The following is a 22423-nucleotide window of genomic DNA, read 5'->3' on the forward strand; positions in this document are numbered from 1 at the left end:
AAAACTCGGAAATGACATCATCCCTGAAACAATGTCAAAACATAGAATTTCATTTCTGCAAATTGGCACTTAATGGTATAACACTCTTTTCAGTTACAGTTGCAAAATAATGCTCAGAATTGAGGAAGTTGGTTGGATGGGCTGAGAACTTTTCAGCACCCCCTTGAATCTTTTCCGTACTCCTCATCTATATTTTCAAATTCTTTACCTATAATTGGATGTCAAATTTTGCAATTCACTCACCCAAAATAACTCACCAGACCATACATAGGAAACATTCCTGAGAACTAAAAATAATCTCAAAATAAGTATTAAGGTGCCAATGTCACTGATATTCTATTCCACACCCAAATAGACGACCATTCTTCACTTACAAATACAAGAATGCCACAGTCATTTTGTGGGTTTAAAATCATAATAATCTCTATTATTACCAGAAAGGGGAATAAAAAAAAGACTTCAGTGTTTTCCATAACACTGTTTTACTTGTGCTTCTTCACTGCACATTTATTCCATATCATTAGTCAAAATAAACCTTCAGAATCCACAGCTTTCAATCTCACAATAAGAGATTCTAAAGTAAAAAAATAATCTCAAAATAAGTATTCTAGCATAGTAACATAGTAAATGATGGCAGATAAAGACCCAAGTGGTCCATCCAGTCTGCCCAACCGTACATAAATTAATTTAGTTTAAATGGTCCTTTTTCTTAGATATTTCTGGGCCAGAAATCCAGAACCCTTAGGTTCTATCTACTGGAGTCTCCATCAAAGCTCACTCCAGCCCATCTTAACCATCCCAGCCATCAAAACCCCTCCCCAGTCCATCCTCAACTGAATGTCCATATATGGGACACAGGCCGTGCAAGCTTGCCCAGTACTGGCCTTAGGTCCTTCAAAGTATACCCATTATTTTCTGATTAGAGATCCTGTGTTCATCCCACACTTGTTTGAACTCTGTCACCGTTTTCTTCTCCACCACCTCCCTTGGGAGCACATTCCATGCATCAACCACCCTCTCCGTAAAGAAGAATTTCCTAACATTACTCTTGAATCTACCATCCCTCAACCTCATATTATGCCCTCTGGTTTTACCATTTTCCTTTCTCTGGAATAGATTATGCTCTACGTTAATACCTTTGAAGTATTTGAACGTCTTAATCATATCTCCCCTCTTCCTTCTTTCCTCCAGGGTATATATATATATTCAGGGCTTCCAGTCTCTCCTTATATGTCTTCTGGCTCAAACCTCCTACCATTTCCGTCGCCTTCCTCTGGACCGCTTCAAGTCTTTTTATGTCCTTCACCAGATACGGTCTCCAAAATTGAACACAATATTCCAAGTGGGTCCTCACCATCGACCTTCTTTCTTCTACTACCTTGTCACACCGTTTCTTCACCTTTAGATCTTCAGACACTATCACCCCAAGGTTCCTCTCCCCATCCATGCATATCAGCCTCTCACCTCCCAGCACATACGGCTCCTTCCGATTTCTAATCCCCAAATGCATTACTCTGCACTTCCTTGCATTGAATTTTAGTTGCCAGATATTAGACCATTCATCCTTTTTCATGTTTTCCACTCCCTCCTCGGTGTCTACTCTGTTATAAATCTTGGTATCATCTGCAAAAAGGCAAACCTTTCCTTCTAACCCTTCAGCAATGTCGCTCACAAAATATTGAACAGGATCGGCCCCAGCACCAATCCCTGAGGGACTCCACTCCTCCAAGCGAATTCCATTAACCACCACCCTCTGGCGTCTGTCCGTCAACCAGTTTCTAATCCAGTTCACTATTTTGGGTCCTAACTTCAGCCTGTCAAGTTTGTTCAAAAGCCTTCTATGAGGAACCGTGTCAAAGGCTTTGCTGAAATCTAAGTAAATTACGTCTAGCATATGCCCTTGATCCAATTTTCCAGTCACCCAATCAAAGAATTCCATCAGATTCGTCTGGCACAATTTACCTTTTGTAAAATCATGTTGCCTCGGATCCTGTAACCCATTTGATTCTAGGAACTTCACTATCCTTTCTTTCAGTAACGCTTCCATTATTTTTCCAATAACTGAAGTGAGGCTTACTGGCCTGTAGTTTCCCGCTTCAACTCTGCAACCACTTTTATGAATAGGGATCACATCTGCTCTTCTCCAATCCCCAGGAACCACTCCCGTCTCCAAGGATTTGTTGAATAAATCTTTAATAGGACCCGCCAGAACCTCTCTGAGCTCCCTCAATATCCTGGGATGGATCCCATCCGGTCCCATCGTTTTGTCCACCTTCAATTTTTCAAGTTGTTGATAAACACTTTCTTCCGTGAATGATATGCTACCTACTCCATTCTCGTATGTAACTTTGTCAGACAATCTTGATCCTTCTCCAGGATCTTCTTCCATGAACACAGAACAGAATTATTTGTTTAACATGTTTGCTTTTTCCTCGTCACTCTCCACATATCAATACATATCATCTTTTAGTCTCGCAATTCCATTTTTCTTCTTCCTTTCACTAATATATATTGAAAAAAAATTTGTCTCCCTTTTTTACATTCCTAGCCATTTGCTCTTCCGCTTTTGTCAGATGTATCTCTCTCTTGGCTTCTTTCAGTTTCACCCGGTAGTTTTTTCTGTATTCCTCTTCTTGGGTATTTTTATATTCACAAACACCAGCTCTTTTGCCTTTATTTTCTCCGCAACAAGTTTAGAGAACCATTTTGGTTTCCTTTTTCTCTTGTTTTTATTTTCCTCACATAAAGGTCAGTAGCCATTTTTATTGCTCCTTTCAGCTGTTTTTCCACTTCCCTTATGTTGTCCCATCCTAACAGCTCTTTCTTCAGGTACACTCCCATTTTAATACAGTCTGTACATTTGAAATCTAGGACTTTTGAGTTTTGTGTGGCCACCCTCCACTTTAGCTGTTATATCAAACCAAACCGTTTAATAATCGCTATTTTCCAGGTTAACACCCACTCAAACATTAGAGATACTCTCCCCATTTGTGATGACCAGATCTAGTATCGTTTTTTTCCCTCGTGGGTTCCATCATCATTTGTCTGAGCAGAACCTCTTGAAAGGCATCCACAATCTTCCTACTTATTTCCAATTCTGCAGACGGAACATTCCAGTCCGCATCCGGCAAATTGAAGTTACCCAACAGCAGTACCTCCTCTTTCTTTCCAAACTTTTGGATATCTGCAATCAGATCTTTATCAATTTGCTGCAATTGAGTCGGAGGTCTGTAGACTACACCCACATAAATAGAAGTTTCATCTTGTCTTTTCAAAGCGATCCATATCGCTTCTTCCTCTCCCCGGGTCCATTTCAGTCGCTTGGATATTGATCTTTACATAGAGAGCTACTCCTCCACCTCTTTGACCATCCCTGTCCGTCATAAAAAGATTAAATCCAGGTATGTTTGCATCCCATCCATGGGAATCACTGAACCATGTCTCTGTGATAGCAAAAATATCCAGGTCTGCCTCTAACATCAGGGCTTGCAGATCATGAACTTTGCTGCTTAGACTGCGGGTGTTTGTGGTCACTGCTTTCCAGCTACTATTCCTCAACAACCTCATTTTTTGTATAGATTTTAATTTCAGCTCATTTCCTGTTGCATTGCTAGGAAGTGAATTGCTAATAGTGCTGCTTTCATTGCTTTCTTTATTATCATCAATCTTGTCTTTTGCTGGGGGTGGCCACCGGAAGTAACCTCCATACATACGCCACTTCCATCTTCTAATTTAAATGCCTAGAAACATATTGCCTGAATTTCTCAGTCAGGATTCTTTTTCCTGTCATGGTAAGGTGCAGTCCATCATTACAATACAATTTCTTGTTTTTCCATGTATTGCCCCATCCTCATATGTACTTAAAGCTGATATGCCACTAATACCGTATTTCCCTGCATATAGGCCACCCCAGTGTATAGGTCGCAAAAAATGCCTGTGTTTTAAAACTGGTAGATAAGCCGCCCCATTGTATTAGCCGCAGCTTATCTACCTGTAACTGGGGCAGCCTAAAACTGGGGAGGCCTATACAATTAAAAAAAAATAATCCCCCCTCCCTTCCCTCGCTGCTTCTCAAATCGGTGCAGGGCAGGAGAGATCTTTTCGATCTCCAGGCCCGCCTGTGCTGCTTCCTGCGTGCCTTTGCTGTCAGTTCTCGTGGGACTCGTACATGTGCGGACTTCTGGAGGGCCCTTGCACTTGCGCGGATGTCAACATGATGATGTCATGCATGATGTCTGGGTGCCTCAAGCCTTGGCCACTACCTTTAGTGTGCCCCGGCTCTAGAAAGTTTCAGAGACACTGATGTAACCTATCGGTTTTATCCTGTGCTTATTTTGCAAAATGCATTATAACCTGCAGGTGGTGCTATTCTACTAGATTTCAATGCCTAAGCAAGAATGAAAACAATTACGGATATATGCAGGCCTCTACTTAGGAATGGTTACTGCACTAAACATTAATAAATAGGGGTTTTGAGATTTACCACACAGAGCAAAAAATCACAAATGGTAGGTGAAATGAAATCAGAGCTGTAATTTGGCATTTTAGTACCCAGAATAGGCCAAGCATATCTGCACTCACTCTCTTGCAGACTAATTTCTGTTTCCTTCCCCCCATCCCCCAATCCACTCCACTCTCCCACCTGGTAGGGCTAGTCTCAGTAGGGCGCTGGTCTTTGACCGGAGGGCCGCCGCATGAGCGGACTGCTAAGCATGATGGACCACTGGTCTGACCCAGCAGCGGCAACTCTTATGTTCTTATCTTTTTTGCTTTCTCCCCTCCCTCACTCAAGAGCCATGATTTTCATTTGCTGAGAGCCCATGCTTGCATTTCAGTTATTTTTCTACTCCCCACCCCCTTAGGGCTTTGTGCTCTGGGCAGCTTCCTCCCTCCCCTCCCCTTAGAGTTACAAGTAACCAGTTGTTCAAGCGCTGCACCCCTGTCATCCAATTGGGCACTTATAAAATAGATTAGCATACAACATATTAACCACTTTTTACTGCTCGTGACCAGCAAATGCAAGTTGCCAAATACAGAGAAATCCCATCTTATCTGATCTTTATTAACAGCTTTGTGGAAGACAAGTTACCCAGTCCCAGAAGGGAGACTTTTTGGCCAGTCCTGGTTATAAAGCTTACATCCCAAAGCACTGTGGTATTTGTAATTCCTGATTCTATCCATTGAAATCAGTGCTGCAGATACCATAATGCACCAGGATGAGGTTGGCTGAAATCCAGGACTGATCTAAAATCCCCCTCCTTGAACTGGGTAACATGGAAGCTTCCAGCACCACTGAAATAAATTACCTCCATGTTAATTACCTACCTGAATGTACCAGTGCTTGGATAGCCTTTGGGCTCGCAGGTGAGATATATATATATATATATATATATATATATATATATATATATATATATATATATATATATATATATATATATATATATATACATACATACACACTATATACTTGTTTTTTAGCCCGTTACATTAACGGGTGCTAGAATCGATGTGTAGACTTAGGCATGTCTTTCTATCTTTCTTTCTTTCTGTCTGTCTCCCTGCCCCCTTTCTTTCTTTCTTTCTGTCTCTCTCCCTGGTCTACTGTCTGTCTGTCTTTCTTTCTTTCTCTCTCTCTGCCCACTGTTTGTCTATCTTTCTTTCTGTCTGTCTCTCCCCCCTGTCCAGCAGCACCCTTTCCCTGCTCCCCCTGTCCAGCAGTAGCCCTTCTCCCTTCCTTTTACCTCCCCCTGTCCAGCAGCACCCCTTCCCTGCTCTCCCTGTCCAACAGTAGACCTTCTCCCTTCCTTTTACCTCCCCCCTATCCAGCAGCACCCCTTCCCTATTCCTCTGTTCAGCAGCACCCTTCACAATGCTGAAGAGCCGCAGTCATGTTCGCACACGCTGTCTGTGCGCCCCGATAGAGAAACCGCTGTTTTTTTACCTTTTATCACCTCATCTTCCATGTTGGTGCGAGTAAGAAGGGGGACACCACACCCGCTATAACGCAGCAGCCAGACCGGAAGAGCAGAAAAGCCCTCTCCCCTCCCCCCTTCTGCTCCACATGCACGCCCCCTACAGCCCGTAGCACATCAACCCCAGCGACCAACTGCCGGTGCTTACAGGTGTACTGCACATGCGCAGGTACTGCGCCACGGATCACGGACCCACAGAGTTTGAAGTGCACATGCGTGGTAAGGGTTTTATTATAGCGGATATATACATAGGTTTGTCAAAGTAAAATCATTGTGTAATATAACACAAACAAACTCTGTAGTTTCTGAAGTCACTGCTGCAGGCAATGTCAGTTTTCAATTGCAACAGACGTTTCCTCTTTAACCCTTTATCTACTACTTAATCAATTATTCAAGTACCATATTTTTACACATACTGTGTTATATGCATTTTTGCAAATCACACACACTCCCTGAGCGCTATATGCGTGGGTGTGCTATCCTGGTGTATTTTAAGACGCATTAATTACAAAATTAATGTGCTTGATTTTAAACCTTCTTCTTTTTAGTTTTAGGGGTTTTTTTTGGGCAGGTTTCGTGCAATAATAATGCTTGCAAGAACCTGTGTTATATGCATGTGCACGTCATTCACATGGGCCCATTACATGTATAAAAATATGGTAAATGTAACTGAATAAGCTGAAATTTTGGTAACTTAAAACAAGTGTTCTACAGGTATCTTATGGGCAGGAGAGAGGGACAGGCAGAGGAGAGAGAAGAAACCATGATCAAGAACAGAGCAATTGGAGAAAAGGATGCAAACCTTTGTTTTCTCCAACAAATGCCCAACTCATAGGAGAAAGCCAAAGGATCCTTTTGTTCGTGTCAACTCACTGTCAGTAAATTGGCAGAACGAGCTCTGCAGTTTATAAAACAGGCTTCATGAACACACACAATGCGGCGTTCTCTTCAATGTGCCAATACACCCCCGTTCTGTGAAGTGTACGGGTCATGTTTTGCTTCCTGCAGGTTTCCACCTTTACCTTCACAAACATTTTGCTGCTGGAAGAAACTGAGCTGGCGCTGATAGGCGTACAGTACACGGACATGGATTTGCGATCTCGAGAAAACTCCAGGGTACACTCCTTCTTCATCAGCTGCTTGATTATCTAAGTGAGACAAATAACGGAGTGGAGAGCAATCAAGACGTTCAAGGAAGAGAGACTGGGACAAGCCATAGTTGCAACTTTGAAAGGTAAACTAGAACAATGTAGTGCAAACAGCACTCACCACACCCATTTTCCATTGGGTCATGAAAAAGGCAAACACACTGGAAAGTGTATAATAGACACATGACACAGAGGTTAGTCATATTGGGCTGCGTGATGGCTATTTCTCTGAGGAAAGGGACCCAAAGAAGGTAGTAGCTGTTGCACAAAATTTAGCCGTAAAACCTATTAGTTTTAACAACATCCTGAGATTTCTGTGCATCACTGTGATGTGGGCACTTATTGCTAGAGGTATGCAAGCATATGGATGAAGCGGTGGTGTAGCCAGAACTCAAATTCTGGGTGGGCCACTGGGCGGGCAAATGTGGTGTTCATCAGGCCAACTCAAAGAAATAAATATATCTGAGTTGGTGGGTGTCCCCAAGCTCCACCAGCTGCAAGAGTCATCCAGTAGCAAGGACTCCTCCTTCTCCCACTTGCTCCTGCCCGTGGCTCTCTCCGTGTGCTGCTGCTGCCCCTGCCCCTCCCATGCTCAGTTTTGGCATATGTATGAAACTGAGAGTGTGTGGTAAGGGGGAGCTCAGTGCGATGCCATTTCGACAGTGCTGTGGGCTGAAGCAATTAGGAGAGATAGGAGCTCTGGCTGCTGGAGGACACTTGCAGCTGGTGAGGCTTGAGGATCCCCCACCAGCCATTACAAAGGTGTAAGAATTTTGGGTGGGCCTGCTTTGAAAATGAAAATTTGCAATTTTGGTCACTGTGAGAATGCATCCCATCTCCTCTTTAACCGCGGGAAACCATCCCCGTGTCATTCTTTATGGAAAGAGGGAAGAATCAGAGTATGAATGGGTAAAGCCACTGACCCTCAAGCCTTACATTGAAGAATGCTGGTGTAGAAGGACTGAGGTTGAGATAGACACTAGAGAATGACAGTCTGGTATCAAGAGCAGATATTGTGATGTCATAATGTCTCATTCCACCAATAAGAGCCAAGTTTATCAGTGATGTCATAATGGCTTCTTCATCTTATACTTGGCTCACATAAGAATCGAGTATGAATGGGCTCAGCCACTGACCCTCAAGCCTTGCATTAAAGAATGCTGGAATAGAAAGACTGAGGTTGAGAGAGACAATAAAGAATGACACAGGATGGTTTCCTGCATAGGAACCATTCTTTGCTGACTGCAGAAGAACAGCTGAGATTGTGGGTATAGACATACAGTGAAGAATACTCAATATCAGGGGTGCTCAGCACCCACTGGCACCCACAGAGCTGGCTCCTCTGGCTGAGACTGGGTTGTTTTCATTGCATCTACAGATCACCAGATCATTTATTTGCTTCACGTTGATGCAATATAAAAATGGTCTGATAATTAAGGCTCTCTGTTACTAAGCAGGGGTAGAGGTTTCTACCATGCTCCAACACTGATCCGATACTCATAGGAATTCTTTGAGTGTCAAAGCATTTAACGCACCACTCTGTGGTAGAAACCTCTACCATGGCTTAGTAGGGGGGGAGGAGCAGCTTTATTTGTAGATTAAAATTAGACTTCCTTTATAATGCCCAAATCTCATCCCAAATGGCAACATCAGGTATTTAGGATAAATACATTAAAAAAATTAATGGTACTGTTTGGGATATGATTTGGACATTATAAAGGAAGCAAAGTGTTACTCTGCAAATCACAGCTTATGCCTCTCCCCCACCCTTTTCTTCACCCCCCCCACCTCTACATGCTCCTCCCCACCCCCTCCTGCTGCATGTGCTTGCCGCTTCCCTTCCCCCATACCTTTGTAACGTTTATGGCGCAAGCAGCAACCCCCAAGCTGCTGTCGTGCCAGTGTCGGGTCTTCCACTGATGACACTTCCTAGGTGTGGGTCCAGGAAGTGACATCAGAGGAAGAGCTGACGCTGGTATGACAGCAGCTTGGGGGTTGCTGCTCGCACCAGGAACACTACAGAGGACATTAAAAAAAGGTACGTGCAGCAGTGGGAGAGGGGGCAGATAAGAGGATGGGTGTTTGTGCTCTCACCTTTACTACGCCACTATCTGGCCCTGCCCCCTCTGACAACAATTTCCTGTTCTGGGGATCGATAGAGCTGATAGCTGCGCACATGTGGACTGCAGCTCCATGACCTGTCCATGCACCCCCCCATCTGTCTGGAGGAGGGGGTGCTCTGTCTCGGATGGCTAACACAAGCTGCTAGCAATGAGTAGTACTAGGTTATGTCTCTTGCTCCTTTGCATTTATCTTTACTTCTATCTGGAATGAACTACCAGTTGAGATCAGAATCATTTTCTCTCTTTACTCTTTTAGAAAACACCTAAAGACTTTTCTTTTTTCAAAAATTGTTACATGAATTACTGTATATATATTTTTTTTACTCCATAAAACGCACCTGACCATAAGACGCACACTAGATTTAGAGGAGGAAAACAAGAAAAAAAACATTCTGAACAAAATTCTCCCTGCCAGCCTCTGCACCCAACCCCACACTTCTTTCCAGGCTCTGTACCCTGCCCCCCTTTGGTGGTCTAGTGGTAGGCCAGGACAAGGCACAGGGCAGGCAGGGACAGGGCATAGGGCAGGCAGGCCTAGTGACAGGCAGGCAGGCCTAGTGGCAGGCAGGGCCCCCCACCCCAAGGCAAGCAGGCAGGCAGGAAGGGCCCCAGGCCCCCCATACCTTATTTTAGTTCCTCCGGCGGTATGGCAGTCCTGCCCTTCCCTTCAGCTGACTCCCGAACTAGCTGCTGCAGGAGCAGCAGTGCAAAAAGGCAGCCGTGAGGGTTACGTGACTTGCCCAAGGCCACAAGAAGCATCAATGGGAGAAGCAGAATTTGAACCTCAGCTTTCCAAGTCTCAACCCACATTGCTATACACCTCTGAAAGAGATGCCACTTTTTTCCTCGTTGATTTCTCTTTGCAAGTGAAAATCGCTGCACAGAAATCGCTGACTCTGGATGCTGCTGCGTAAACTCAAGACAGTCCCAGCCCACAGTCCCCGATCTGACCCAGTTCATGCCAGTGTTACCTACCAGTTTCCTGAGCCCACTATACAAACTTTCTGAGCAGCAGCCATTCTGATCTTTGTGTGCTCAGCAGTGAGATGGGGCAGGAGCACTGACAAAACTATCCCTGGTCACCGGAGAGCCTGAGCCAACCACAGCGCCTAGGACACCCCCCCTCCCCCGGCTCTACGTTTTCTCCTTTGCAACAGTGATTCCTCCTCCTCTGTCCCCGGTCCGTCGCTGCTCACTGTAACTCCAGGAAGGTAAGGGCCAGCATGCAGCGACTGCATCCTGTCAGCCCACAAGCCTTCCACCGACGTCAGGACGTTGGAGAGAAGCTCCGGCTGACCTTCTCTCCAAAGTACTGACATCGGGGGAAGGTTTGTGGGCTGGTGGCATGCAATCGCTGCATGCTGGTCCCTCCCTTACCTTCTTGGAGTTGCGGCACAGCGTCAGCGAGCAGCGGCGACAGGCAGGCAAGCAGGGAGCAGCGGCAGGGGGTGGTCGGCGGTCAGCCCCTGTACCCCCAATGAACGGGACATTAAAAAAAGGTACAACAGGGTGGGTGGAAATGTTTAAAAAAGTTATCTTCGCTGCATAAGACGCACTGCCATTTCCACCCACTTTTGGGTGGGAAAAAAAAGTGCGTCTTATCGAGCGAAAAATATGGTATTTCACCTGAGGAATCAGATATAAACCTCTTCTCATGTAAACTGAGTTGAATCTCCAATGTTTAGAGGATGATCCGGTATATAAACTGAAAGTTTAGATTAGATTAGAAAAGAAATGAGGAAGGATTGTAGCGTACAGGAAAAAATAATAAAGTTAAGTGTTCTCATGTTCGCAAAAGTTTCCAAGTTTGCTTGAGTTGAGCTGTCAGGTCTTTAACTGTGGGGGAAATACTGTATATGTTGTGATCTCAAATGGTTACTCACAGTGTTACAGGCACCAGCTCTTTCCACTTTAGAGAGATTGCCGACGTCTGTGTTGAAAACATTCATCTTTTCTACCAAACAGGTCAGAGCAGTCTCCGTTGCCTCTCCCACCTTCTCATAGACACCTTTTGACTGGAAAAAATAACAGAGGTATTATTCCACTTCCTACCTGATTGTGCATTAATATGCTGTTACTAATCATTTAAATTTATTCCAAACGTATCAAGATCCATTCAGCAGGAATTGCATAGGCTCCCCCAGATAGGTAACTGCTTCACATTTATAAATTCAGAGGCACAGGTGTTGGGTAACAATGTACAATGTTATCTGATTTTGCAGGGAGGGAATCGCCATCAATGGCCAGAAAGGAAGGAATTCGACAAATATGTTCAAAATGCACACTGGATATCAGGGGCAGACTGACAGTGATCTGGGCCTCCAGGCAATAAGGGCCATAAGTTCCTAACCGCCCAGTGGCATAGTAAGGGGGGGAGAGGGGGGTGTCTGCCCCAGGCGCTGGTGGGGGCACCGCATCCAATTCCTCCTTTCCTGCCCCTCCCACTACCATGCACAGTGGCGTTGCGAGGGTGAGAGGTGCCTGGGCATGGCACCCCTCCCCCACCCCCTTCTCTGCCCCCACCCCATCCGCTCCTTCCCCGTCCCATCCTGCCGCACATGCGCGCCCCTTCTCTTCCATCGTACCTCTTTAACGTTTACAGCATGAGCAGCAACTCCAACCTGCTGCTTATGCCAGCATCAAGCTTTTCCTCTGACATCACTTCCTGGACCTGGCAGAAACCCATATAGTAGCAACATTCCATGCTACCGATCCAGGGCAAGCAGCGACTTCCCCCATGTCAGTCTCAGCAGACTATGAACTTTTTCTCCAGGAATTTGTCCAAACCTTTCTTAAACCTAGCTACGCTAACTACTGTAACCACCTCCTCTGGCATTCTACCCTCTAAATATAAAATAAAAATGTTTCTGTCCTATGCCTCCCTTATACCTTTGGATGCACACTGGATCAGCCATGTTGGTCTTTACTTGCCAACGTCTTATTAGATTTGATATACTGCTTTTCTATAAAGGAACAGTCTGCAAAATTCAACAATTAATTTAAAATTAGGACATGAACTCCATTTTTGTTTTTTTTTTTACAGACAGGACAGAAAAAACGAGAGTAAGGGGGAGAAGGCAGCACAGGAGAATAATAAATACAAGAGATACCACCAGAAAGAGAGAAGCATGCTGGAAAAAGGGTCTGCATATTTAACCCTTTATTTGGCATTGATGCTCAGAAGCAACATGTGTCTTCTAATGCTCTTATGGGAGATCTGCATCTCCAAATGCCTGTTTACTCGGCACTCTTGCTCTCATTCACCATCTGCCAATTAAAGGGTTAAAATAAGTCTCTGTTCATATGACTTTTGGTGTAGAGGCTGCATCATTTTAGTTTCTTGTCTCCAGACCACCTTCAGCCTATCTATATCCCCTTGGAAATACAGCCCCTAAAACTGGCCATAATGGGATATTTCTGTAGGGAGCTGCCTGGTGTTAAGTATCAGGAAGGTATGTAAATGGTGGGTCTCACTGCATCTTGTCATGTAGAACTCACATTTCCGCCATCATGCTGTGGCTTTCTTCAGGGTATGCTGTAAGGTCTGCAGTTTGTCTTTATATAGTAGGTCCTGAAACCTGATTGGTCGGGGCTTGAGGTGAATGAGGCAGGAAAGTCTGTTGATCACCAATTTGAATTTTGGTGGGAAAGTCAGTTGGTCACAAATTTGAAATTTGGTGGGAAAATCCATTGTCTCTTTTGTTTCCCAAAGAATGGGAAAACATCTTTAAACTCAGCAGGCAACGGATTTCCCTCCAAAACTCAAATTTGTGACTTTCCCACCAAAGTTCAAATTGATGACAAACAGGCTTTCCTGCCTCATTCACCTCATGCCCCAACCAATTGGGTTTGAGGACCTACTTTATAAAGACAAATTGCAGACCTCACAGCATACCCTGAAGAAAGCCACAGAATGATAGCTGAAACGTCGGCTCTACATGATGCCAGCTGCAGACACCCTGAGAGAACACCTATACCTCTTAACCAATTAGACAAACTAGGCACTAAAACCAGTGCCTATAATGGGCACTCCCCTATGGAATTACTTCATTGTGAGGTCACAGTGACGACCTTTGCAGAGGTATCTTCTATTCTGTAGATTATATTTTTTCCTATACACAATAACATCCCTCACATTGTGTCACTACCCTGTAATGCATTAATTTTTCAAAGAAAGGAGTGGTAAAAGAAAAAGATTATAATTACCACTGTGTAATCCCCAAGAACTGGAGACAAATAATGATCTGTCCTAGGTCATAGACTCCATTGCAGAGGTGACCAGCTCAAACCCCAAGGCTACACTTGACTTGCAACTGATGCTTTATTCCTTGGTGCACACCTCCTCCCACTCAGGTAGAGTGGAAACGTTTGAAAGACTGGACTTCCTGCAGCCAACGAGTGCTGCTCACTCTGATGTTCTCAATGGCAAACTAACGCGTTAGGTAAATGTATTCAGCAAGCTATGTTATCCTATTGCTGTTTTCGTAAATTAATTAAGACTACTTTGTTCGATAAATTTATTACTTAATGAGAGTTTATTAGTGAAATTCTATTTTACAAATATTTGTATTTTTTACTATATTATTGTATTTCGCTGATTGTCCAGCTCTTTTTAGTGTAAACCGCTTAGAACTTTTGGTTATGGCGGTATAAAAGAATAAAGTTATTATTATTATTATTATTAGGAATGAAAAGAAATGAGATATTCAGCTGCAGGAACGGTTTGACCAGTCTTTTCCATTTTCAAAAAATAGTGTTTTGAAAACACATGATCAGAGCTTCCCCAAAATCTCTGCACAGGCTGCTATTCAGGATAGGTGTGGAGGTAGGAGAGGTAACGAAAGGAAGGGGAGAGCCAACTCACCACGTTGAAATCCAGTGAAGAATCATTGCATAGTGCACATATAGTCGCCAATTCCACCAGGCCGTCATACTGTCCACACTGAACGGGTATTTCATTCTTTAGCCTGCCCCAAAATAAAAATGGACATAAAGTCTTGAAAATTTTGCACTTAAAATCACAAAAATACACACTCTATTCCCATAACGCATATTTTACAGAAACAGAGAAAAATTCAAGTTTCAAGTTTAATAATTCTCTTGATTAATCGCTTAATCATATTTCAAAGCGATGAACAATTTAAAATACATTCAATAAAAAAAACAGTACAGTACACACTTTAAATAATAACATTGGGTTAAAAACTAACACATCATTTTGGGAACATAAGGTAAAAAGGGATTGTGAAATACAATTCGATATAGAAAAGCAATACAGCGGAAAAGTGCAAGAGGAAGACAAGTAAAAACATAGTTTAATACAGTAAAGTATATGGCCTAAGGATTAGTAAATTAAGCACCAAAGGCATCTTTAAAAAGAAATGTTTTTAGATTACTTTTAAATTTTCCTAGATCCTGCTCCTTTCGCAAATAAATTGGGAGGGAGTTCCAAGTCTGTGGGGCAGTCACTGAAAAAAGAAACTGCCGTCTAGTATTAATGATCTTAAGCGAAGGAATAGTTAATAAATGTTGTTCATTGGATCTTAAAGTTCTGTTTGGATGATACGGAATTCATAATTTATATATAAATGCTGGAGTTTTGTTGAGAAGAGTTTTAAAAGTAAGCAGACAAAGTTTATATGTTATCCGATGAATAACTGGGAGCCAATGAGGGCAGATAAAGATCCAACAGTTTATTCAGTCTGTCCATTTATGCCTAGAGATCCTATGTACCGTATTTGCCGGCGTATAAGACGACTTTTCAGTACCTTAAAATCCTCCCCAAAGTCGGGGGTCGTCTTATACACCAGGTACTGTTTACATGCCCTTACTTTACATGCCCTAACATCTCCTTCCTTACCTCCTTACGGTGCTTACGGTACTAGTAAACCTGCCGGGACATCAGTGTGACAAGGGTGCCAGCTCCTTCATCCTGCGCAGCGGGAAGCAGCGGCGCTCTGGCCCCACCCCTTTTCTCTTGACTACGTCTCTCGCACATGCGGCCGTGTGTGGAGTCTAGCCCTTAAGGAAGTTGCGGGGGCGAACAGGAGGCTTTTGAAGGCTTTTAAAGGGAAACTGTCATGCCAGCAAACTTGCTAGGGACTTGCCCGGCACTTGCTCTCTCCCTCTATGTGTTATCTTCCTTCTATCATTGACAGTTTAGAAAACAAATAGCATGGCAGCTCCCATGGGTTTATTGTTCTGTTCAGCTTTAGTGAATTAATTAAAATTGTTGAAATAAATTCTGATGTTCTTTTAAGTTTTATTTGTTGTGCAGAAGGTGTGCGGAAGAAGGGGTAGTCTTATACGGCGAGTATATAACAAACTCTATATTTTAACTGTAAAAGTTGGGGGGTCGTCTTATACGCCGGCAAATACGGTACTTATCCCCAGTTTTCCTGAAAGCAGATGCAGTCTTCGTCTCCACCACCTCCACACATTTACCACCTTTTCCATGAAGTAGTATTTCCTTTGGTTCCAGCCTGTTCCCTTTCAGTCATCCATGCTCTCTCATTCCAGAGCTTCCTTGTGTGCATTTATAACTCATAAGGATTTAAACCCCTTTATTGTATCTTTCTTCAACTGCCTTTCTTTTAAAGTCTACTGTACATATTGAGATACACTTTATGACCACTGACCATTTTAGTAGCCATTGTCTGGACTGTCTCCATCCTATTTATTTATTTTTTTATGAAGGTCTCCAGAATTGTATACAGTACTCTAACCCCCCCCTCCTTTTTACAAAGCCATGTTAGGCTTTTATTTATTTTTCTATACTGTTCTCCCAGGGGAGCTCAGAATAGTTTACATGAATTTATTCAGGTACTCAAGCATTTTTCCCTGTCTGTCCTGGCTGGCCTCACAATCTATCTAATGTTCCTGAGGCAATGGGGGGATTAAGTGACTTCTCCAGGGTCACAAGGTGCAGCGTGGGTTTGAACCCACAACCTCAGGGGGCTGAGGCTGTAGCTTTAACCACTGCACCACTCTAGAAATCAAAATGTAGTAAAAGTGAGCCATGTAAAGGACAATCAAGCCATTGTGACATCACTGATGAGGTTGGCTCTTAGGCATTGGTGGAATGAGGCATTGTGATGTCACAATACCAGCTCTGGTTCTCAGAGGCTGAAACTTTTCACTCTATTTATTCATTCAATTTTCTATGCTGTTCTCCCAGGGGAGCTCAGAATGGTTTACATGGATTTATTCAGGCCCTCAAGCATTTTTCCCTGTCTGTCCCGGCGGACTCACAATTTATCTAATGTACCTGGGGCAATGGGGGGATTAAGTGACTTGCCCAGGGTCACAAGGAGCAGCGTGGGTTTGAACCCACAACCTCAGGGTGCTGAGGCCGTAGCTTTTACCACTGCGCCACTCTAGAAATCAAAATGTAGTAAAAGTGAGAAGCATGGGATCACACGGTATTTAATCAGTTTTGGCCCCAGAAGGATATTACGATGCTTATATGAAGAAAAGAAATAGAAATACTCTCTCAAAGTACTTCCAAAATGCACACAGGACACTACAGAAGATTACATGGATGGATGTTGAAGGGCTAAAAATAAACCCAGACAAAACTAGTATTCTGTGGGTGGGAGGACAGGAAATTCATGTGTCAAGCTAACTCTGCCATCTCTTTCCCTTCAGATATTAAGATCCTTGGAGTGATAGGAGACTCAAAGTTAAGTACGGAAAAACACAGAAATGGAATTATCAGAAAGCTTTTGTCAACTTAAAACTACTTCAAATAACCATTTTTGGATCCAATTCAATTACAAGTGGTATTACAGGCTATTATTATGACTCAACTAGATTACTTCAATATTGTTTTGCTGGGCCTTCCTTACCGCCAGCTACGCACACACCAAATTGTGCAGAATGTGGCTGCTAAATAGTTTTTATTTTTTTTGGGGGGGGAGAAAATTTACTAGTAAAATTACTTGGCTTTCTATAAAAGCTAGAATTCAGTTTAAGCTCCTATCGTTCATTTTCAAAATTTTACATATTCTGGCACTTGACTACCATTGTACAACAATTACTCTTTATTCCTCAACTAAATCGTTATGCTCATCACAGGAAATCATTTAAGAATCTCAGCAAATTCTTTCTGCTTGAAATCTACAACAAGATAAAGATCAGGTAATGGAACAGGTTACCACGCTCTGTTAGAGCAGTTGACTGCTATCATTGTTTTAGATGTCTTGAAATCTTACCTGTTTGAACAATACTTTAGTTAAATTTTAAGCTTTCTGTTACACTTTAATATGATTAATGTCCTCTTGGACTATAGCCTAATCTCTTACCTTTTAGTTAAGCAGAACTCAGTCACTTTAGATTAAATTAGAAGGGGTGAAACGTAGCAGAAAGCACTCAACTAAGAAATGAACTATGACATACTACATAGACTATCCCCCGGATTCTGTATAGGTCACCCAAATTTGGGTGTGGATCCCAGATCCACATGTTAACTAAACTGGTCAGTCAATTAGTATTATTGGATGGGTCTGACTTGTTCATTGTACCTTCCTGGGAAATTGCCCCAGTTTCTTGACGTTGCAATCTGTCCTTGAACTGAATATGAGGGGCGTTCAATATATATCTGCAATGACTAACCCCTTTGAAAAGAATTCTTCTGTTTGACCTTCAAATCAGGATGTCACAGCTTCCTTGATGTCTTCATTACTTGAAAACTGCTGTCCATGGAGAGATTTCTTCAAAACTCGGAACAGGAAATAATCCGAGGGAGCCAGGTCAGAACTGTAGGGTGGATGGCTCAGTTCCTTAAACCCACATTCTCGGATGGCAGCTTGTGAGTGTCATGACATGCGCACCGACGCATTGTTGTGAAGAAACAGCACACCTGCTGTGAGATTTCCTCATCTTTTCTCTTGAATTGACTCCCACAAAGCGATCATTGTGTTGGCATAACTCTTCCCAGTTATGGTTGCCTTGTATGGCATGAACTCAAGAAGCAAAAGTTCTTCATCATCCAAGACAGTTGTCATGAATTTGCCTGCAGATTTTTCTGTATTGAACTTTTTTGGGGTGGGGGATGACTTGTGCTTCCACTGCATTGACTTCACTTTGGACTCAGGATCTCTGTGATAGATCCAAGTTTCATCTCCAGTTACCAAATGATGAAAAAAAATTCACTTGGTCTTCACAGAGCATCTCCAAGTTCTCCTGACAGCACTGGGACCTCAAGGCCTTCTGACATGGCGTCAACATTCTTGGAACCCATCTTGCACTAACCTTGGACATGCCCAACTTTTCATGAATTATTTTCCAAATAGCACCTGCCGAGATGCCCATTTCTTCAGCTATTCGAGAAACCTTAATTCATCTGTCTGACAAAATAAAATCCTTGACTTTCTTGCACATTTCTGTGGAAGTTTCTTCCACAGGCCATTCAGCGTGAGGGTCATTTTCAATGGACTCTCTACCCCACTTAAACTGTTTGTTCCAAAATTTGACTTCGTAGGATGATGTTTCCTTTTTCTTTCTTTCCTTTTATTATTAATTAATTAATTAATTAATTAATTTTCTATACCGTTCTCCCAGGGGAGCTCAGAATGGTTTACATGAATTTATTCAGGTACTCAAGCATTTTTTCCTGTCTGTCCTGGTGGGCTCACAATCTATTTAATGTACCTGGGGCAACGGGGGGGATTAAGTGACTTCTCCAGGGTCACAAGGAGCAGCGTGGGTTTGAACCCACAACCTCAGGGTGCTGAGGCCGTAGCTTTAACCACTGCGCCACACTAGCTCCTATGGTTTTTATCTTTTTTATTATTTTGTATTGTATTAAAACTACACTATTTTCTGGAAGCTTTTCAATAAATGATATGTTTAATGCTGGTTTTAAGAGGAATGATTCTGTGAGGATTTATGAAATCTTGAGGCTCCTTTTACGAAGCTGCGTTAGCAGTTTAATGCGCATAATAGCACGCTAATTTGCCGGCAGCACTAGCCGCTACCGCCTCCTCTTGAGCAGGTGGAAGTTTTTTGGCTAGCGTGGGGGTTAGCGGGCACTAAAAAGTTGCGTGCGATAAAGCCGCTAACGCAGCTTCGTAAAAGGAGCCATTGGTTTTAAGATGTAATTATTAATTTGTATTTTAATGATATGTGTATAAGTCATGTTTGTTTAACATTATATATGTTATTTTTGTAATGCTGCTTAGGAATAGGTGGTTAACAATTTTTTTTGAATAAATAATTTATTTATTTAATATACCACCCTGAGGAAGTGTGGCATATTAGATAAACTCAAACCATAAACCATAAGGATGTGCTAAGCCTATTTCTTGATACAGCCTAGTATAAGGAGCCCTTAAAGATGATTTTATACAACAAAAAATGTGCAGAGCTCAGCTACAACGATATGCAATTGTTATCAGGATAAGGAATACACAAAAAAACATGGCAACTGGACTCCCTATGCTAGTCCTCAATAATAAAACACTGCACTTTATAAAACATTTAGCAAATGTCTTCACGGAACTAGAGCAGTCTTACTCAGACAATGGTAATTAACACAGTGCAAGTCTTCAAAAATGTTAAGAAGTGGGGGGGGGGGGGGTTAGAAAACATTACACAGGCAGTAATTGAACATTGTGAAAACATTTTTTATACTGACTATAAACAGTTTTACAGTAAGTTATATACACATGGTTTTCTTACATTACGCAGTAAGGAGACAATGACAGCCTTCCAGAAATCTTTTTCCAGTGCATAATGCTGCTGGAAAACTCCTATTTTCAGGATGAATGTGGGAAAAGTAAAGATTCATGACCCTTACGTTCAACAAAGGTAAAGGGGTCAGATCCAATCCAGACCAGCTGAGACTCAAGTTTTGAAGAAGAAATACAGTAAGTCAGATGTAGGGCAGTTTGCAGTAGAGGTAAATTAAAATCACTCAAAATTTCAACCATATTTAGATGAGACCTAGCATCTGAGATGATTCCAGTCCAGCTGCACATGTCTGCTTCTATTAAGCTCAACCGTGAAGTTGATTTACCGAGAAATTATAAACAGAACATTGATACTTCCTCCTATACTGTATTTCTGTACTTTACCTAAGAAACAATTGTGCCAAACTTCTAATTGCCTGATATTCAGACTGCAGGAGAATGCTGGCTGTCTCATGCGGTCCACAACGAAGCCAGAAATTCAATTCCGGCACCCTATCTGGCAACCAACATTGAATTCCTGTCAACCGAGACATAGCAGGCTAAGCCAGTATTCATTAGCTGGCTAGTTGTCCAAACGGACTGACAGCTACTTTTTAGGTAGAAACATAGAAAGATGATGGCAGAAAAGGGCTATAGCCCATCAAGTCTGCCCACTCTACTGACCCACCCCATTAAGTCTGAGTACTAATGACCTAGTTCCTTAACTCGACCCTCGTAAGGATCCCACTAGGGCATCCCATTTATTCTTAAAGTCAAGCACGCTAGTGGCCTTGATCACCTGCTCTGGAAGCTTGTTCCAGTGATCTACAACCCTTTCTGTGAAGAAATACTTCCTTACGTCACTATCAAATTTCCCTCCTCTGAGTTTGAGCGGATGCCCCCTTGTGACCGAGGGTCCTTTGAGAAAGAAGATGTCTTCTTCCACCTCGACACGTCCCGTGATGTATTTAAATGTCTCAATCATGTCCCCCCTCTCCCTGCGTTCCTCTAGAGTGTAGAGCTGCAATTTGTTTAGTCTTTCTTCGTACGAGAGACCCTTGAGCCCCGAGATCATCCTAGTGGCCATCCGCTGAACTGACTCAACTCTAAGCACGTCTTTACGGTAATGTGGCCTCCAGAATTGCACACAGTACTCCAGATGAGGTCTCGCCATGGTTCTGTACAGTGGCATTATGACTTCAGATTTGCGGCTAACGAAGCTTCTATTGATACATCCCATAAGTTGCCTTGCTTTGGATGAGGCCTTCTCCACTTGTTTGGCGGCCTTCATGTCTGCACTGATGATTACTCCCAAGTCTCTTTCTTCTGAAGTCCTAGCTAGTGTTTCTCCATTTAAGGTGTAAGGTTTGCATGGATTTCTGCTACCGAGATGCATAACCTTACATTTCTTAGCGTTGAAGCCCAGCTGCCATGTCGAGGACCAGTTTTCCAACGTAAGCAGATCCTGCGTCATACTATCCTGCAGATTGCTTTCACTTACTATATTACATAGTTTGGCGTCATCAGCGAATAGAGTTACTTTACCCTGAAGCCCTCTGGTCAAGTCCCTTATGAATATGTTAAAAAGGAGTGGACCCAGGACCGAGCCCTGTGGCACTCCGCTGGTCACCTCCGATGGCTCAGAAAGGGTGCCGTTGACCACCACCCTCTGACGTCTTCCACTCAGCCAATCATTGACCCATGCAATTAGTGTCTCACCTAACCCCATCGATTTCATCTTGTTTAATAGTCTACGGTGTGGGACGCTGTCGAAAGCCTTACTGAAATCCAAGTACACTATGTCCAGAGACTCTCCCGAGTCTAGCTTTCCTGTTACCCAATCAAAGAAGCTGATAAGATAGGATTGGCATGACCTACCCCTAGTGAATCCATGTTGACTAGGATCCCTTAGATTCCCCTCATCCAAAATCGTGTCTAATTTACATTTAAGTAGTGTTTCCATGAGTTTACACACTATTGATGTGAGACTCACTGGTCTGTAATTCGCAGCCTCCGCTCTGCAGCCCTTTTTGTGCAGAGGAACGACGTTAGCTGTTTTCCAGTCCAGGGGGACTCTCCCCGTACTTAGGGAGAGATTGAAGAGCATGGCTAACGGTTTCGCCAGGACATCGCACAGCTCTCTGAGCACTCTTGGGTGCAATTTGTCTGGTCCCATGGCTTTGCTCACCTTGAGTCTTGACAGTTCGCTGTAAACATCAGCTGGTGAGAACCCAAAATTCTGAAAAGCACAGTTACTTACCGTAACAGGTGTTATCCAGGGACAGCAGGCAGATATTCTTAACGTATGGGTGACGTCACCGACGGAGCCCCGGTACGGACCTTTTTAACTAGAAAGTTCTAGTTGGCCGCACCGCGCATGCGCTGGTGCCTTCCCGCCCGACGGAGGAGTGCGTGGTCTCCAGTTAAGATAAGCCAGCTAAGAAGCCAACCCGGGGAGGTGGGTGGGTCGTAAGAATATCTGCCTGCTGTCCCTGGATAACACCTGT

General features: G+C 43.2%; 1 protein-coding gene across 3 annotated transcripts in view; it reads right to left on the bottom strand.

The window, feature by feature from the left end:
- ATP2A3 (ATPase sarcoplasmic/endoplasmic reticulum Ca2+ transporting 3) overlaps nt 1-22423 on the bottom strand; it is a 252918-nt gene that overhangs the window by 49085 nt on the left and 181410 nt on the right. For all 3 annotated transcript variants that reach the window (XM_033921665.1, XM_033921666.1, XM_033921667.1), the window contains exons 10-12: nt 14111-14213; nt 11130-11261; nt 6998-7123 (exon numbers count right to left, since the gene is read on the bottom strand). In XM_033921665.1, the coding sequence (XP_033777556.1) occupies nt 6998-7123; nt 11130-11261; nt 14111-14213 (361 nt within the window). The remainder of the gene's footprint in view (nt 1-6997; nt 7124-11129; nt 11262-14110; nt 14214-22423) is intronic.

The sequence above is a fragment of the Geotrypetes seraphini genome, chromosome 15 (assembly GCF_902459505.1).
Source record: "Geotrypetes seraphini chromosome 15, aGeoSer1.1, whole genome shotgun sequence".
Classification (NCBI taxonomy): Eukaryota; Metazoa; Chordata; class Amphibia; order Gymnophiona; family Dermophiidae; genus Geotrypetes; species Geotrypetes seraphini.